Genomic DNA, 17,841 nt, shown 5'->3' with positions numbered 1-17,841 from the left:
GGGCGCACAAAACGTGTTTACTTGGCTATATAATGACGACCAATTACCTCGTTGGTCAAATGATAATAAAAAGAGCAAACGCCACGATCGCTTATATAGCAGAGCTGTCGGCTGCTAACCGGCCGGGCAGTAGCAGCTCACTCGGCCAGGCCAGACGGAGCCGAGCTGCAACACTTCTCGAGACAAACGCTTCGCTTCGTGCTGCTGCTGCTGCCGCTTCTAAATGGCAACGCCCGGCTGGCACTTTGGCTCGCGCCTCTCTTCTTCCTGCCCAGCCCAGCCGCCCCCCTGCGTGCCCATCACGCTTCGCGGTCACGCTCCATCGCCCGCCCGTGAGTCACGCTCTGGCGCCTAGCGTGACACGCACGCCCTCCGCTCAGTCAGCGCCACCACGCCCCTCAAGGGCCATGGACCATGATGGGCGCCGCCGTGAACCCGTTTTCGCACAACGCATTCGCAAAGGTTAGCAGATTCGCGCTAAACACAAGAGTCATGCTGGCCCCCGGCGGCCTGCGCTGGACTTCTTTGCGACGACGACGACTAAGTTGTGAACAAGGACGTGCGAGACCACAATGAGGATGTCGTCGGGAGAAATGCTGTGTGCTGTACGTGCTGCCCCCCTTCCCTTCCCCCTCGCCCCGCTCTTTCCACTTCACTTACAAGATTCCTTTATGCATGAGCATGCAACGCCGCGTACGGCTGCATGCGGGCACGGCGGCGGCGGCGGCGGCCCGTTGCACCAGCCGGCAAGGTATGCAGTCTGGTCGCAATCACGAAACAATAATCGGTATGCAATCAGAAAGGGCAATCGGAATCGGGGAGCGGGCGGGCAGAGAGGGCATGAAGGCCGCAGGATGCAGGGCTGGGCGCCTCGGAGTGTGTGGCGTGTGTGGCGCGTGTGGACTCAAGCAGTGGAGCGCACGGGGACGACACCCAACACCACAGAGTCGCACTCTGTGCCCGCACAGCGGAGCGGAGCGGCGGCCGCGGAGGCGCAGAGAACGCCTCCAGGAGGGCACCCTCCTCCTCCACTGCCTCCACTCCGCCCCGCCGGCAGTGGCGTAGCTGGGCCATCATAGAGCCGAGCCAGCTTACCTCTACATTACAAAGCGCTGCTGCACTCGCTCCCGCAGTAGCGCTGGCAGCCCGACAAGAACAGTTTAACGACTTCCGGCCGCCGCCGCAGCAGCAGCAGCGCTGCCGGACTCGTCTCTAATTGAATCGGTGACGCGCCACGCTCCTCCGCCCCAGCGCCCGGCCGGCCCGGGATGATATGGTCGCGGGCAGGAGGACGCACGGCAACGCGATCAGCAGAGGACAGAAAGCGCGCGAAAGGCTGGAATTTGGAACGCGCGGCAGGCAGACAGAGACGGGAGGGCGAAAAAGCTCGCCGGCGGCGGGTGTTACCAGGCGGGCCAGGTGGGCCAGGGGGACCAGGAGGGGCAGGGGGGCAGGGGGGCAGGGGGCGAGGGCAGGGGGCAAGAGGAGGTGCGCGGTGGCCTCGGTGTGCGGGCCACTAGGCCCTTTTGTATTAGTCGTCAATAAAATTCTAAATTCTAAATTCTAAATGCCTCCCTAGCACTCTCCAGACCAGAGTCCCACTGGGATGAGACGACAAGATTCGAGCAACCACTGACTGCCGCCGTGGGTACAGTACTGAGAAGTTGTTTCCGAAGGGCGCTACTGTACTTTTCCGAAAAGCTCTGCCAAAAAAACAACAGTTGGCCGGTATGCCCGGGACTTCCGGAAATAATACTGTACTAGATGCAGGCGTGTGGGTGGGGCTTGAGGTGCCTTACGACCCCGTGCGAGTATGCAACCCGTCCGCACGTCTGCATCCGGCACAGTATAACCATCGAAAAGGACAGCGCCGATGGACCATCCTGTATATGAATGAAGACGACCGCTGCCGGATCATCTCTAAATGCCGAAGCGAGGCAGGGACTCGTCGTCTATTTTTATATGTAAAATGTATCGATGGTAGTTTTTTCCAAGGACCACGACGGACACGTGTGGGTAGCCCGCGAGCCGGGGCAGTAGCGTAGCCAGGGCGCCCCGCCCCTCGCTCTCTCTCTCTCCCACTCACTCATAAAACGATCAGTCCCCAGCTCGCGCCCGCGGGGCAAAAGACGCACGCCGGCCGCCGCGCGGTCCGCGAGGTCCGCGAAGCTGCCACGGCGCTGTGCGTCGACGGGGTCATTAAAACGGCCAAACTACTTTACAGCCTCATGGCCCGGCCTGCCGCCTGTTCCTGGGGGCCCCGCGCGGTGCGGTGTTTTGGCTGCTGCCGGCGCCTCAAGGACGCTCAGCAGCCAGCCGCCTGTCTGAACACCGCTCCCAGCTCCAACGTGCGCGCTGCACCGCCGGCACCGGCTCAGGGCACTGGCTGTATGGAGCTAACGGACCCTGCCTCCTCTGGAGTGAGTGTAGGCAGGGCCCAAAGCAACGCCCCGCGCGCCCGCTCCCTTCCGTTCACGCAGGAGGCGCGGCGAGCAGCAGAGAGACGCCCCCAGCCCCGCCCCGCCGTTACATTCCTACTCCCAGGCTCCCAGGCCGCGGCTGATGTACCCGTACCACCATTCGGCGTGCGCTCGGCCTTGCATGCGCCGCCACCATTCAGCCGTGCATCTCGCCCACAACTCCTCTCCACTAGGCCCGAAGCAAGGTTGCAAAGGAGCAATAATAACAATAAAACAATCCGCACGCAAAGGAATAGAAATAAATTGAAGCACACAGTTAACAGGGTGTGACCAAAAATTTTGATGCATGGTACCCGATGAAAATTTACGTATTGCTCTCTAATGTTTCACACAAGAGACACCAGGACACGGGGTTTGTCGCGGCCGAAACATGTGCGTCGCTGATAAAAGGGCCGTCGCGGCGGCCGCAGACAGGCCAGCGCGACAGCGGGGCGTAAAAGTGTTTGACATAATTCCGCGATTAGATTATGTGGGCGCTTTTTCTTCCGGCGTGGTCGGGCGGTCCGTTCCGTCTAGCGAGATGCGCTGACCCGGGACGCGAGCGCGCGCGCGCGCGCGCCACACCTGGACACGCGCCAAGACAGCGCGAGGTGGAGGCGCGCGGCGGCGCCCGACCCGCGGCCCGCGCGGTCCACCGTATATATCGCCCCGCCCGCCACACGACACGGTCCACCGGCCACCGGCCGGCGCCCCGCGGGGGACAGCAGCAGAGGGAGACACGCGGACTCCCTCCACGTCGCTCTTCCCGGTCTACATTTTGACTCCGTGTGGGTCGGCGGAGGTGTGACGTGTGTGACCTGTGACCGCACTGACCACGTGACTCTGCAAGTTGTAGTCACAGTGATGATGCCCCACTAGGCCGGGTCGGCTGGCTAAGCCGCTATTTCGAGACGACGACGACATGCGCATCGCCCGCGGTGTACACCTCGCCATGACGGCATCGATGGGACACCCGCGACTGTGCGGCGGCGGCGGCGCGACAGATAAACCGGCATCATGACCGCGCAGAGACTGGGTGAAACTAAAGTGATCGAATAGGCCTATGGCAGAGGAACTACAAAAGAAACACACACACACATGAAAAACAACAACAAACGGGAGCGTCTTTGTTTCAGGGGGACGCAGCATCATGCGACTAATCAGCGGTGCGGTGAGTCGCGGTGCAAATCGAGTTCGAGTAAAAGAGGCTGGGTAAAGCAAAACACAATGGTGGCCTGCAGGCCCTGCCTGTTACCGCGCCGCCCAGCACCGCCTGACCACGGCGCGGCCGCCATTTAGATCCGCGATAAGAGAGCCATATCCGCGAAGGAGGTGGGGGGAGGGAGAGCCGCGGGCCGACTACCCCAAGGTGCCCAAGGGTCGGGCACCAGGACCCGGGAGGACGAGGCGATCATGTCCCTTATTGTTGCCAGCTGGTCACGACGAGCTTAACCGCTCCCTTACAAAATAAGTTTTCCTGTTGACAACCTCGTCGTGTATGTCGCAATTTTCCCAGACGAGACATTCCCCCCGACAGGTCTCTTGGGTGTCTCGACCTACCTCTCGCCGGGCTCCTCAGCGAGATAAGGCGGGCAGGGAATGCGGTCCGGGAGCGTCCGGGACCCTCGCTCCCGCTGTGAGTGCTGTGTGACTCACATGCGGGTGGCGGGGCGGCACCACCCCCGACCGAGGGACCTCCGCTTGCCGCCTCCGTGCCCGGCTCTGGCCGCCACCCCCGCGTACGCACCACCCCACACCCCTGACCTGAGGGCTATCTCTTTAAGCGAGGCTGGTCGGTCGGTCGGTTGGTCGGTTGGTCGATCGAGCGCCAGGGATACGCGAAACTCGGCGTAACAAAGCCAAATCATCTTCAAAATCGACTAACCCATACATTTTTGGAAAGGGGAAAGAACAAGGATCATTATTCTGTAAAAATATTGGTACTTTGAAGACAAATGGTGACGCAAAGAAGTATAGAATGACGATTCCGATTCAAAGTGTACACCGGCCGTTTTGGAGCCGTCATTTCTCGTGTTTAGAGACGTCCTAGACCTATACATAAAGCGAGCCGATTGTTCGCTTGACTTTCAGCTTTTTAGTCGTCTTTTTGAAATTTCTCTACGACGCCTGGTTCTCGAGAACGAAGCGTTTTACTGAAAGCGTAACACGCCGGGACAGGTAGGTAGCGCCGGGAGTGCCGGCTCCTGCGCCCGGGCGTGTTGGCACGCTTTCAGTAAAACGCTTCGTTCTCGAGAACCAGGCGTCGTAGAGAAATTTCAAGAAGACGACTAAAAAGCTGAAAGTCAAGCGAACAATCGGCTCGCTTTATGTCTAGGTCTAGGACGTCTCTAAACACGAGAAATGACGGCTCCAAAACGGCCGGTGTACACTTTGAATCGGAATCGTCATTCTATACTTCTTTGCGTCACCATTTGTCTTCAAAGTACCAATATTTTTACAGAATAATGATCCTTGTTCTTTCCCCTTTCCAAAAATGTATGGGTTAGTCGATTTTGAAGATGATTTGGCTTTGTTACGCCGAGTTTCGCGTATCCCTGGCGCTCGATCGACCAACCGACCAACCGACCGACCGACCAGCCTCGCTTAAAGAGATAGCCCTCTGACACGGCCAGCCACGGCCAGCCACGGCCACGCACCGCCAATGTAGGCCTCCAGGGGGTGGGTGGGCAGGGGCGCGCCCCAGGGGCGGGGCACGGCGACGACGGGGAGGTCGCCGATGAAGTTTCGCTCCCCCTCACGGCCCACGCACACGTCGTCGCCGTGCAGGCCCGTGCCCCACAGCAAGTGATAAAGCTGCTTGGCGCTGTGCATGGCAGTGGCGCCGCGAGGCTGAACTCGATAGCCGACCGGTTTACTACTAGACCCTCACCCTACCCCGCCCCGCCCCGCTCAAGGTCAGGCTGCTGGTTTCGGTTGTCAGAGGCCCGGGGGTGCGCGACGACAAACCGCCCGGAAGCGCCAGGGTGCAGTGTGCACCTAGAGGAGAGGAGGGCCAGTAGATGTTAGAGAATGACTTGAACGGGTTTGAACCGCAGCGTCCCGCAGGGCTTCCCCCTGAGCATATAGGCAGGCAGATAGGAATCCTGATGATTGTCGACGGGTTAAGGGCGGGCCGGGGCGGGGCGGGCCGGGGCAGGATGCAGGCGAGTGCAGTGTGCACAGGAGAGATAGAGAGACAGGGTGGCTGACTCATGAGAAAGATGGAAACACTCATCCCCTCACTGAGCAGCTATACAATGGGTATTTGCTGTTTGCAAACTTGAAAGCTACGCAGCTGTCAAAAGGTGGATTTAAAGTTGTGGAAGCCACTACAGCTAATCTAGCACATGGCAACTGAAATTATGAACAAAAATAAAAAGATGGTGCAACTCACCTGAATCTCACTTTCTCCCAATCTTCAGAAAGGGATAGTGAGGTTGGTCCATTGCGAACCCTTGATCGCAACACACGGTCACTCATTTCCACAGAGAAATGGAACAGCCCACTGTAGTTATAGGTTCAACTCTGAGGCATAGTTCTGCCTCATAAATGAAAACTCCATTCACTGTGACAACTTCACAGCTCACATGAGTTATCCAAAACTCACAATCCTCCCAAAGTTGAATGTCACCATTCAATAACCTCTAATGAAGTACTTCAAACTGCCATGTAAAACAATACATGAATAACTTAACTTTAGGTTATTGTCAACCTATGAGACCAACAGTCACAAACACTTCTTGTCCAAAATTAAGTAACAAATCGCGGAAGAAACGATAACACACGAACAGCACATCGTTTATTCACAATATTGTACACAGTTCGTCTTGGCGTCCTTTTAACTCAGGACTTTCGTCCCATAACACTAGTTTATTATCATTCTTCGATGCAACCGACAAACAAAGTAAACAATCTGTGCTATGGAAAGAGTCTGTAACACACACTGTAGTGTTTTAACAAATCCAATTTGAGTAAAAACGACGTAAGTAATGCGCAATACAAAACAAACATAGGAATCGTCTGTTCCAACGCGACGGGACGACGACGGCGAACAGACTGCACAACCTAGAACTGTAAATAAATACCAGTGACGTAATTGAGTGCAATGCAGCCAACTGAAAGCGGGTTGCTTTCGGTTAAATCTACTTGCAATCTGAATAAAGTACAACGCACGGCAAGGAAAATATTTTAATTTCGAAACAAAATTTATTTTGTACATAAAAATAAACCTCTTTTTACCATTGAGGCCTTTCCTTTTAAAATAATTTGTACGGGTCGTCAGCAGTTTAGCAGTTGTCGTTAGTGTGCGTAGAGTGCTTTCAGAAAATCAAGCGATCACATGAAAATGTTAAATTGGCCATGAGAGAATTTCAACTGTATCATTCCGATTCCAAACTAAAATTAAAAAAAATTCTGGACACACAAATAATAGATATTCATCTTAAAATTCATGAAAATTGTAAAACAATTTTTTTAAAAAGAAAAAGGTAGCTTTGGCATGGCCATGTCTACCAACTACCACAATCTTCTCTTAAGTTTATAAAATTTTCTCAGGCTGATTGTTTGGTTACTGGATTACACTGTCAGATTTTCTCCAAAGTCACAAAAATCCTCTGTGTCGCATCAAGTAGCATCCCTTTCGGTTTCCGACCTTTGTTACAGACACGACACAGCCAACGCAAAGCGTTGTTTTTGTAGCAGGAGCAGCAGCCGGGGCTCCGGAGCTTAGCTCTGTTCGGGGCTCGCTTTATATTTACTTGAAACAAGAAGAATTTATCACAAGAAAGCATGTCATCCCCTCCTACAGAATATGTAAAAACTGATGATGGTACGGAAGCATTGTGATAATGTTTACTTAGCTAACTTTTGTGAACAAGTACACCTCCTTGATATGATATGGTATAGTCGGTTGCCCTTCAGGTTCTTATCTTTTTTTAACTTAGTTGTTTTATAACGAACCCTCTCAGTATTGTCAGTATTTGTTAACATAATATCAGTGTTTCCATGTAAAACATCAGCAAGTTTCATGAAAACCTTTCTTATACAGCCTCATGCTTTCTATTTTGAGCCTAACGTTGGACCAACCATACATGGAATTAGTTTAGTTTAACTATTACATCCTTGTCTTCTAGGACAAACAATGGTTCTAATTTGATTTTTTATTCATAGTTTTGCAACTGTGCTCTCTCTCGTTTCAGGAGCACGCTTCATCCCAGCAACACAACGACCTGATGGTACTTGGCGCAAACCGCGTAAGGTTAAAGATGGCTATGTGCCTCAGGAAGAAGTACCCCTGTATGAAAGCAAGGGCAAAATGTTCCTGAATAGTAAGCCACAGTATCCAATTGGACTAAGCCCAGATCTTATTGCTGCTGCTGAAGCAAGAAAGTCTGGCCAGTCAGCTGGAAATCCCATTCCAGGATTAGTCATTCAACCTGGCGATGGTAAGTGGTTCCTCATTGTTTTGTCAACACTATTTTGTGCTTTTGAAATCATTATGATAACATTAAATTCTAATATCTTATATTTTGTAATTTTTACTTGTATCCTAATAGCTAAAAATGCGAAGAAAAAGAAAAAGAAGAAGGCTGGACAACAGGAAGACCTAAGTGATGTCTTAGCAAGAACTTCAATTAATTCTGAAGCTATGCTCTCTTCTAATCACCTAAGAGATTCTTCTGACGCCTCAACACTTGATAATGAGTGGAAAACAGCTAAGGGGAAAAACAAACGTGGAAATCAAGTAGCAGAAGCGCCTAAAGCTAAGGGAAATACAACCACGGTAGCTTCCTCCCAGTCCGCAAAGCCAGCACCAAAGCCCGTCAGCAAACCAGCACCAGCTGCCAAAGCTCCTATTCAGACTGAAACAGCAAGTGACCCAGCAAAACGCTTGAAAAATTTACGCAAAAAGTTGAGGGAAATAGAAGCTATAGAGGAAAAAGCTGCATCGGGCACTAAACTTGAGAAAGACCAACTTGACAAAATCTCTCGCAAATCTGAAATATTGCATGAAATTGATGAGTTAGAATAAGTAGGACTTATATTTACTGACAGATTGTGGAAAGAGAAGATCAAGACACAAAGACATTGTCCAATCTCCAGCTATTTCATGTGTGTAGTATGATTAGGGGCTTGTCTTCCCACACCCCCTTTCTTTTTTATTTATCAAAGTGTTGTTGAACTGTAGAATACCCTTCTCTATTATTTTATAAAAGTTACAATGATCTTGTAAAGATTTTTGGGGAGCTTACTTTTGATGGTAAATCATGTTCTCAATATAGGCAGTTGGTGCAGAGCAAGTAATGTTGATGTTTCTCTCCTACTTCTTGCATTATTGGGGAAACATATTTCATGTGTGTAGGTATTCAAGTAGTAGTAGTGTTGAGTGTTGTTACAGTCTTGTATCTACTGCACTTTCTCATGATTTCTGGAATAATTGAAATTGGTATGGTATATTGTATGTGAGTAGCAGGAAATATTTTTGTACCATAGTTAAACACCAATTGTGAATGCTACCTTATCTTTTTGATGATCTTTATGTGATAGATGGCTAGAGCAAAATGGCAATCATGAAAATTTTCTTGTTTTGAGGAAATGAAAAGAGCTTGCATTACATTTAAGCAATAAATGAAATAGTGTACCTGAAATTAATGTATTGGCGTAGGCATCTGTGCTTTAATTGATTGACTTCTACAGACTCAAGCACCAAGTACAACCGTTGTTTTAGTAGGCTGTAGCTTATATAGAAGTGCCAGTCACACATATTCCTAAAAACAGTTATAATTTTTTTTTTAAACCAAAACCACAAAATAACATAATTCTATAGCTCTTGTGTTTTGCAAGAAGTACTCTTTCTTTCCCCCTAGCTGGTAGTTTGTTGATCATTGGCTATACCTAGTATATAGACATCTGGTTTATGTAACCATAATGCCTGATTTGTATGACATTCTTGTCCCTTCTTTCATCTGTGGTATTCTCATATTTTATTGTAATTGACTATGCATTCTTATCCTACCTCTTTGTTCTAGTGTCCTTTTTGTCTTAGATCTTTTATAAATGGAAAACAGTCTTTGTGTTCAGTTATGAAGTAGTAATGTTAACCAATTGTTAAAATTTGTATCTTTGTACAATTGCCAGTACAGTCACAGTGCTGCTTAGTCAATGAATTTTCCTATCTGAGCAGTACAATAATACTCTGATTTCCTGTTAAGAGGCTAGTTTGTTTTAAATCATGAGCACTGAAATAACAAAATGTGTAAATTCTTAATGTATGGTAATTGCGTTTTCAGTTTGTGACCTCAAGTGTTTTTGACTGCAAGGTAAATCATGAAATAAAAATCCTTGTCTTACAAAACCATAATTTTAATTTTTCTGAAAATTAAATTTTCAATGTCCTTAAAAATTCATAATTTAATCATTTTATTTACAATGTGGTACCTATTGACACAACGATCAACTAATTCCTGCGCCGTCTAACTCTAGAGATACGCCATGCGTTGGGTTCTTCATATTTGTTGTATAATGGCTCCAAGCGTTGGTTCTTCTTGAATTTGCTTAGTTTAGTCGGATCAGAAAATTTGAAGAAAGCTGGAGCAAATTCTACAAGCCACTTAGGATCAATGGTAGTCACTTCACGCATATACTCCTTTGTTGTTTGAACTAACTCATGGTACACAACCCTGAAAAATAGACACAGATTATTAGTCAATTAGTAAACAGAAAGGAGCTGAGAAGTCACTAGTTACAATCATGAATTTACCATTCTGGCTGTCTGTTAAAAAGAGCACTGGAAGGATGGATGTATACCACTTGACTGTCAACAAGTGTGCGGTATCCTTCTTGAGGATCCTTCTTTGCTGCATTTCGGAAGAAACCAGAACAAACTGTCTTCTGTACTCGAACTGTATTCTTTCCAGCAGAGACAACATCAAGCTTATGCCTGTAAAATTAGGATAACATTAACTTCATGTCCTGACTAGAACACCTCATTATTCAAAAGGAAAAGTTCATATTCTACATTACCTGTCCATTATTCCTAGAAGCTGCTTGCGGACATCTTGAGCACGTTTCAAAGTCCGAATTTGTACAAAATTTTCATAGCACCAGGCATTTGAAAACTTGTTGTTTTTCCAAGAGTTGTATACCGATAATAGGGTTAAATGATCCCCTTCAGCTTGGTTAAATTTAGCCTTCTTTTGATCAGCTAGTGCCTGCTTGTCCTTGGGCCTGATTGAACATTCAAAGCACAATAAGAAAAGGAAATCTGAAGTACATAGTAACTGCGATCAGTACTGAAAAGCACTTACCTGTAGAAGACATTTTGAACAGACAACATAGAAACTATAGTCAGAACTTCATCAGAACATTGGAGGTGCACTGACATGATGAGCATTTTGGACAGGTTGGGCTCTAAGGGGAACTCTGCCATCTGAAAATTAAAAACAACACAAAATATGAGTGATGAATTTGAAAGTGCTGTTATAGAGGGAGGAGAATTGACATGTTCCATTCATACCCTTCTTCCCAGCCTGGTTAATAGGCCCTCACTGTCAAGTGCACTGAGAGAATGCAGTAGTTCTAAAGCCATTATAAGTGATTCTACAGGTGGGGCATCCATAAAATCAAAATGTAAAAGATCGTTGATACCCATAGTTTTCAATTGCAGGACCTATTAAAATAATAAAACCAAATTGATTAGCTTTACAATGGAAAAAATATTGGCATATTATTGGTTGAAAAATAATCTTACAGTAGTTGCCAGATTTGTCCGTTGAATTTCTGGAACGGGAGTGGGCAGCATCTCATCACGGTATGCTCGTTCAGTGTACAAACGATACGTTTTTCCCGGACCTGTACGTCCTGCTCGACCTGCTCGTTGTTTGGCTTGAGCCTATAGTAGAACAACATAACTGTTTAAAAACAATTCTGGGATTTCATAAGGGAAGTATAGCGCAGGAGAATTCTAGCTTACCTGAGAGATAGGAGTAACAACAAGAGAATCCATACCAGTTTTTGAGTTGTAAACCTTCTGCTTTACAAACCCAGGGTCAACTACATAATAGATGCCATCTATGGTCAGAGATGTCTCTGCAATATTTGTTGCAATTACAACCTGAAATACAAAAGCACTATTGTAAATACAACTATACACGCTAATGGGATACATTTACCAAGAAAAGCAACTGTAATTGCATAAGATACAACTATGATAACTTACTTTACGAGAACCTGGAGGAGCAGGATCAAAGATACGAGTTTGCATTTCACTAGGCAAAGCAGAGTAAACTGGAAGAATAATCAATTCAGGAACTTCAGGTCCCAAACTTTTCATGCGCTCGAAGAGTATTTCACATGCTGTGTCAATTTCCTCTTGCCCAGTCAAGAACAGTAAAATGTCACCTATCAAACAAATATAGATTTAAAATTGACCATAAATCCAGGTTGAGCCTAGTTTTCAAAATTATGGTTGAAAAGCCATGAAAGCACATGTAATTTATTACACAAATCTAATTAATACCAAAAGCAAAGTCATACCTGGCGGTTCACGTAAATGGATTTGCATCACAGTAATGAGAGAGGCATCAAGATAATCTGTTTCAGGTTCCTTAGTGTACAAAACTTCTACAGGGAATGTGCGACCAGGGATTGTAAAAATTGGAGCCTCATAGAAATATTGTGAAAATTTACAGGCATCCAGAGTGGCTGAAGTGACAATTAATTTCAGTTCTGGCCTTTTCTTGACAGCTTGCTTCAAAAGCCCTGTAAAAAAGACACATAAAAAAGGGTTTACAAAACAGAAAACATAATGCTGGAGACTGGAGTACAGCAACTGTGGTATTTGTTGCTTAAATACTACTGTGTAATACTAATATTGGAAACAAATCAAAGGGAAAACATAGTCATCAAAACTCACCAAATAAAACATCAGTGTGAATGGTGCGCTCATGAGCCTCATCCAACATAATAACTGAGTAGTACTTCAAGTCCAAATCAATTAAACATTCTCGTAGTAACATTCCATCAGTCATGTACCTTGAGAGAATAAAAAATATTCATTAGCATATAGAAATTCAAACTGGCATATTAAAATGACAGCTTACATTTTTATTTTACAGATAGAATACTTACTTGATGACAGTTTCAGGACTTGTACAGTCTTCAAATCGAATGGTATATCCGACTTCTTGACCAAGACGGCAACCAAACTCTTCAGCTACTCTTTTTGCCACAGACATAGCTGCAACACGTCGAGGTTGAGTACAGCCAATTTTACCTCTGGAGGTAAACCCTGCTTCGGCTAGATATTGTGTTATTTGTGTTGTTTTTCCTGATCCTGTTTCTCCAATGACTATCAAAATTTGGTTGTCATTTACCGCCTGTTATAAGAAAAGTTTCCAGTTGTTAAATCAAATGCTATTATAAAACCAGCAATATTAGTTGAAAAATTTCCTTTACAAACGTACCTTTGCAAGGGCATCCTTCAGTTTATAAATAGGAAGGCTTTGACGCTGTTCAAGCAGGCTCATGTTTGTTTTCTTTCCAAAGGAACTCTTTCGGCCTCCTATGACATGTTTCTTCCACTCTGGCAAGTCTTGGACAGTAGCCCCTATGCCTCGCATATTGGCAGCAAGAGCTCTCCCATCAGCTATTAAAAAGTAGAAAAATAAGAACCAGTTAAAATTGAGACTTAGTTTTTCTTTTTTTTTTGAAAGCACGCTAAAGAACTTTATGTTGAAAAAACGTACCCTCAGGTAATGGATCGATCCAATTTTTATTTAGTCCAGCTGGTACTGCATCCATTTCTTGTTCTCTTTGAATCATTTTCACTTCACGCCTCTCTTTAGCAAGAGCGCTTTGCATCATGGCAGCCTAAAAACAGATAACGTCATAACATGCATCAACAATTATAAATTATCCATAGCCAGTGGAATGTTTAAGTTGTGGTATATTACCTGTGCCAAGGAGCCGTCAGGATTTTTAACTATCCTAACAGGAGATAAATCATGTAGCATCCTTCCATGTCCTTGAAGGAATGGTGGCTCATCTTCCACAATCTCAATTTCTATATCCTCTTCCTCATCATCTTCTTTAGGGAGAAGTCCAGTTTCATCATCAAAGTCAGGAAGCTCAGATTTATCAATGCAGGCAGCTGACATCATCTGATAATGCAAGATAACAATTGAATGCCATGGCACATTGGCAGATACAATTAATAATGTTGTTAATGGGTTAGTTTAAAACTCACCTGCTTTATTTCCCATTTTTCTGGGGATGAAATTCTATTAACTCTCTTTCTACTGTGATTTTCGTCATCTTCTATATCGCCTTGCAATTCCAACAAGGAGGTAGGGCGATCTGGGTTTCGGTGCATTGCTTCACTTGAGTCACTATGAAACATGAAGGAATCAGGAATGTAGCGATTAATAAAGAAAATGAAAGACAAAAATATGCAGAGAAGAATATACGGGTCCTACTTACACTCTGTTAACAGGATTTGATATGGCTGGATTCAAGTCCTCTCCAGTGTCTTGGTCAACATCTTTCATTGATAGAGAAATTTTGGGTCCAGTTACTTTAGTAACTTTCACTCTTACTTTCTCACCTCTCTGAACAACTTCTTGAACATTAGTAACCCGTCCTTCTCTTCTCAATTGTGATATGTGCACCAAGCCTTCCCAGCGCCGACGAAGACCCTCAATTTGAACAAAACATCCAAATGAAACAATGTTGGCAACTTTTCCCACGTAGATCTGTAAAAAAGTCACCATATATTAATGAGAATCTTAATTAATTTTAAGTAACATTTCATGAACTACAAAGGAATAGGGGCAGTTCTTACTTTTCCTAATTCGGGTTCATTAGCATCCATATCTTCATCAGGATTCTCATCGAATGAACCTCTTCTCTTGTCCTTGTCCCGGTGATGGCGGTCTCTGCTTCTGTCCCTTCTCCTGTCACGGCTCCTATCTCTTTTCCTATCTTTACTTCTACTCCTTCTATCTCTTTGTTTGCGATCCCTGCTTCTGCTTCGTCTTCTGCCATCTCTGCTCCTGCTCCTTCGTCTCCCATCCCTGCTCCTGCTCCTCCGCCTGTCCCTGTCTCGGCTGCGTGAGCGTCTGTCTCTGCTCCTACTCCGATGCCGCCTCTCTCTGTCTTTGCTTCTACTTCTCTCTCTTCTGCGATCTGTATCTAGTTCTTTATTTCTTGTTCCTTCACCTGATCCTGTAATTTGAGTGCTCGGCCTGAACAAATAGAAAGAAAAATTAAAAACATTTAAATGCTGGTAACAATAACCAAGCACGAAAGAAAAATACATGATTGGCAAAACATACCCAGCTTGTGATGGGGCTAAAGCTTCTAATTCAGCCATGGCGTCATCAATGACATCAGTTTCAACTTTGACATTTGTTTCAGACTTAACTCTAGGTTTGACATCTTTGATGTCACGATCTTTGTGTGATCTTTTCTTCATTTTTGACTCTGACTCTTCTTTAACCTTCTCGTCAAGATCCTTATCAAAATCATTTGGGAGTGCTAGGCCAGGGAATTTCATAGCAAGTTTATCCTGCTTGTTCTTCGGTTCTGGCTTATTAGAACCTGAGTCAGATAATGTGGCTGGTTTCATATGTTGTATGATTCGCAATAGATTACTGACGAATGAGTCCTGTAACAACAACATGTATGTGAAAGAGATTGAAGCAGTTTGAGTGTAAAATTCAAATCATATAATGAAAAGATTGTTGTAAGCTTACAGAGAACTCGGCACCATTTTCATCAAGGACTTTTTTGAATGATTCAAAAGTATTATTTTTTTCTGACAATGAAATGATAAATTCAGCTGGAAACAAGAGGACAGTATGATTAATGGCACGGATGTGTAGCAGCAAGTAGAACAATGTGGGTATTGGTAGAGAGCTATCATCAAATTTAAAAACAGTGTCAACCAATCATTTACTCAAATAATGTAATGAAACCGTGATAGTGGCAGCAAAAGATGACAGATACAATAAACATAACCTTGTTTGGGAATTTAGGGTAAGACATTGACTTACCTAAGTCTTTGTCATTAAGACCTAAATGATTTTCTAATTCTGTACATATTTTTGATACAAGAGAGAGGTGCTCTAGCTTTCGAACTTCCTCCATGATTATTTCTTCGACGAAAGTGACGACTTTAACTAAAACGAAAACATGTCGAAACAACTTGAATCTTCATGAAATGTACTATACCCAAACTATACTGCAAATAGCATGAATGAGGACCAACTGCAAAAAAAGAAATGCACAAGAATATAGTTTTGAAACTCCTCAGAGAATAATTCAATGATGTGTACAGCTTTTTTGAAGACACTGTATACACTACTCTCACCTATTAAAATCTGAAATTTAGAAGGTGAAACATACCATTTGTGAAAAAGTGGGATGCTGCGAAAAACCAGGTAAACGTTATTGGCCCGCTCTTCGTTCCAAATTATTTCTGAGGGTAATATTTTCCTTCTGCAGTGACAGCTCGTGCTGTTAAAATGTAAAGAAAGCGCTGTGTTTCATTTTTTGTTGAAATACAACCATAAAATGGTCTTTGGCTCGTGAAATTAAAAAGTAATCTTTCTTTTGCGCATGTACGGTGGTGAGTACTATGTGAACCAAAACGGGAACCGTTTTCAGTTTTTTAACGGCCTGCTCTTTGAAAAATTTGTAAACGTTCCCATCAAACATTTTTCCTTTGAATTTAATTTAGTTAAAAACCCATTTTCATCCAGTTTCAAGCAAAATGTGGAAACGTCGTCTGCTCAACTGAGAATCGTCTGTTTGTTTTTATAGGTGTCTAGCCTGGCTCAGCCACGGTGCGCGAGAAGATCTGTGAATTTCCGTTGGGTCTGCGCTACAAAGAATGAAATTTTTCTGTGTTTGGTAAGTGGAATTGCCAGATCTTACAGTAGTTTTAGATGTCTAATCTGCTGGGTTGACTGTACCAACAATTATTATGTGAAGTATTTCTTGGGTTATTGAAGTGGAGCCTAAAAACCCCCTCTAGGTATCCCGGGGATCAATGCTCATTACGGAATGACCCAGGCTCCGTACCTTCTTCTCTTCCCCTGTATTCATGAGTACATTGCCGCCAGTAAGCGAAGGGATATTATGTTTACTAGAAAATTCATTTAAACACATACGATTTCTCTCATGTTCCTCTCCTCTGTGGAAGAAACTGACAGAATTTGACAGGTGCTGGCCGTTAGCCAATTTCTAACCTTACTTTGGGTCGTTCAAAGTTTTAAATATCTTGAGTTTTGGTGAATACTGTTTCTTTATCATGCTAAATATAGTAAAGTGAAATATCTCAACACATATTTTCTATTGTGAGCTTGGGAAGTAGGTGTTATATTGCTCTGAGCTTTGAGGAAACATGAGATGCATGATAACATTTGTGAAGGCTTACTTGAGATGTTTGCTTGTCAGGTTTTAGTCATCACTAAGCAAACATGCATTGAAAACTTTGCTTTCCTCTCCTAGGAGTTGTTATCCTTTGAGATTATGTCAAGTGTACTTGTTTTAATAGATGATAAACATCAGAGTGTACAAAAATATCGAACTTGCTATCAATGTGGTATACGTTTTATATAAAATGAAGCACGCTGCATAGCATTGTACCACTGTGCTACGCAGCCAAGGTAGCTGACTAGTCCCCTTGACCAATCAAGTGTGCTGTCTTATAATTTTTTTTTGAATTTTTCTCCCCACTTGACAGTCTAAACTACAGTATAATTATTTGATGATGTAGTGCTAAAGATAATGTTGACGAAGTTGATAGAGGACGTGATCGAATTGAAAAAAGGCAAATAGAGTGAATGGGTGTGGGTAGTCCGTCAAAGCAATCAACAGGGTCGCCATAAAAAGGGAGGAGGGCGGGGGCGGGGGGGTTGCTCTCCGCCCTGCCCTGACACCCCCAGTTGACGTGCCTCGTGCATCGCCATGCCATAAATGGAAATACCCTACAAGTCAATAATGCTATTTTCGCCGCCCAACCTTTTCCGCTTGCCGAGGTTGCGGCGCGGATCGGGAGCGCGTGTCCCAAAGGAAGTGAAGAAGGAAAAAGAAACGGGCATTCTTGCGCCATCTATCGTCTTGGATGGAGCAGGGGGATGGGTGGGGTGGATAGCAAAGTCGTTACCAGTCCAGCTCCAGGCTTGTCCTCTCTCCTAGCCCAGTCCCACCATCGCCGCGGTGCGTTCTGGAGGACTCTACTGGAAACTGGAAACTGGAAACCACTCTGGAGGCAGCGGAACTCCTGCCCGGTCCGACCCAACCCGACCCGACCCACCCGGCACCCCTCTGTGCCCGATGAATTTGTCATGACCGGAGAGTTGAGAGAGAGAGAAGGGGG

The 17,841-nt window shown here is 45.4% G+C and overlaps 4 protein-coding genes across 5 annotated transcripts in view; 2 read left to right on the top strand and 2 right to left on the bottom strand.

The window, feature by feature from the left end:
- Nucleotides 1–6,532, bottom strand: part of LOC113207452 (klaroid protein) — a 20,553-nt gene extending 14,021 nt beyond the window's left edge. The window contains exon 1 of one of the 2 annotated variants that reach the window (XM_052268332.1): nt 5,854–6,532. In XM_052268332.1, the coding sequence (XP_052124292.1) occupies nt 5,854–5,939 (86 nt within the window). In that variant the 5' untranslated portion in view covers nt 5,940–6,532. The remainder of the gene's footprint in view (nt 1–5,853) is intronic. The other variant, XM_052268331.1, reaches the window with a different exon arrangement.
- A 442-nt stretch (nt 6,533–6,974) lies between these two features.
- Nucleotides 6,975–9,819, top strand: LOC113207449 (partner of Y14 and mago). The gene is made up of 3 exons (XM_026424026.2): nt 6,975–7,287; nt 7,658–7,903; nt 8,015–9,819. The coding sequence occupies exons 1-3, from the start codon at nt 7,248–7,250 to the stop codon at nt 8,488–8,490; spliced, it is 762 nt and encodes a 253-aa protein (XP_026279811.1). The 5' UTR covers nt 6,975–7,247; the 3' UTR covers nt 8,491–9,819.
- LOC113207447 (ATP-dependent RNA helicase DHX8) lies at nt 9,801–15,703 on the bottom strand. The gene is made up of 20 exons (XM_026424024.2): nt 15,512–15,703; nt 15,212–15,297; nt 14,792–15,123; nt 14,299–14,701; nt 13,938–14,209; nt 13,705–13,846; nt 13,412–13,618; nt 13,205–13,328; nt 12,923–13,104; nt 12,588–12,835; nt 12,373–12,491; nt 11,994–12,218; nt 11,677–11,858; nt 11,431–11,571; nt 11,209–11,349; nt 10,975–11,127; nt 10,766–10,887; nt 10,482–10,685; nt 10,219–10,398; nt 9,801–10,138 (listed from the first exon to the last, which is right to left on the bottom strand). The coding sequence occupies exons 1-20, from the start codon at nt 15,603–15,605 to the stop codon at nt 9,916–9,918; spliced, it is 3,780 nt and encodes a 1,259-aa protein (XP_026279809.1). The 5' UTR covers nt 15,606–15,703; the 3' UTR covers nt 9,801–9,915.
- A 579-nt stretch (nt 15,704–16,282) lies between these two features.
- The window catches only part of LOC127749578 (uncharacterized), a 97,545-nt gene continuing 95,986 nt past the window's right edge, over nt 16,283–17,841 (top strand). The window contains exon 1 of the mRNA XM_052268335.1: nt 16,283–16,370. The gene's annotated coding sequence lies outside the window, so the exon portion shown is untranslated. The remainder of the gene's footprint in view (nt 16,371–17,841) is intronic.

This window comes from Frankliniella occidentalis, unplaced genomic scaffold (assembly GCF_000697945.3).
Source record: "Frankliniella occidentalis isolate FOCC.00 unplaced genomic scaffold, Focc_3.1 Scaffold67, whole genome shotgun sequence".
NCBI classification, from domain to species: Eukaryota; Metazoa; Arthropoda; class Insecta; order Thysanoptera; family Thripidae; genus Frankliniella; species Frankliniella occidentalis.
The sequence above is the reverse complement of the archived record's forward strand: the minus strand, read 5'-3'. Positions and strand labels throughout refer to the sequence as shown.

Bases quoted from the DNA above. Each gene is read 5' to 3' on its own strand.
- LOC113207449 (XM_026424026.2), top strand. From the start codon at position 7,248: ATGTCATCCCCTCCTACAGAATATGTAAAAACTGATGATG. The intron at 7,288-7,657 runs GTACGGAAGCAT...CTCTCGTTTCAG, and splicing joins ATATGTAAAAACTGATGATG to GAGCACGCTTCATCCCAGCA. The intron at 7,904-8,014 runs GTAAGTGGTTCC...GTATCCTAATAG, and splicing joins AGTCATTCAACCTGGCGATG to CTAAAAATGCGAAGAAAAAG.
- LOC113207447 (XM_026424024.2), bottom strand. From the start codon at position 15,605: ATGGAGGAAGTTCGAAAGCTAGAGCACCTCTCTCTTGTATCAAAAATA. The intron at 15,124-15,211 runs GTAAGCTTACAA...TTGTTGTTACAG, and splicing joins AAAATGGTGCCGAGTTCTCT to GACTCATTCGTCAGTAATCT. The intron at 11,350-11,430 runs GTAAGCTAGAAT...GTTCTACTATAG, and splicing joins TTGTTACTCCTATCTCTCAG to GCTCAAGCCAAACAACGAGC.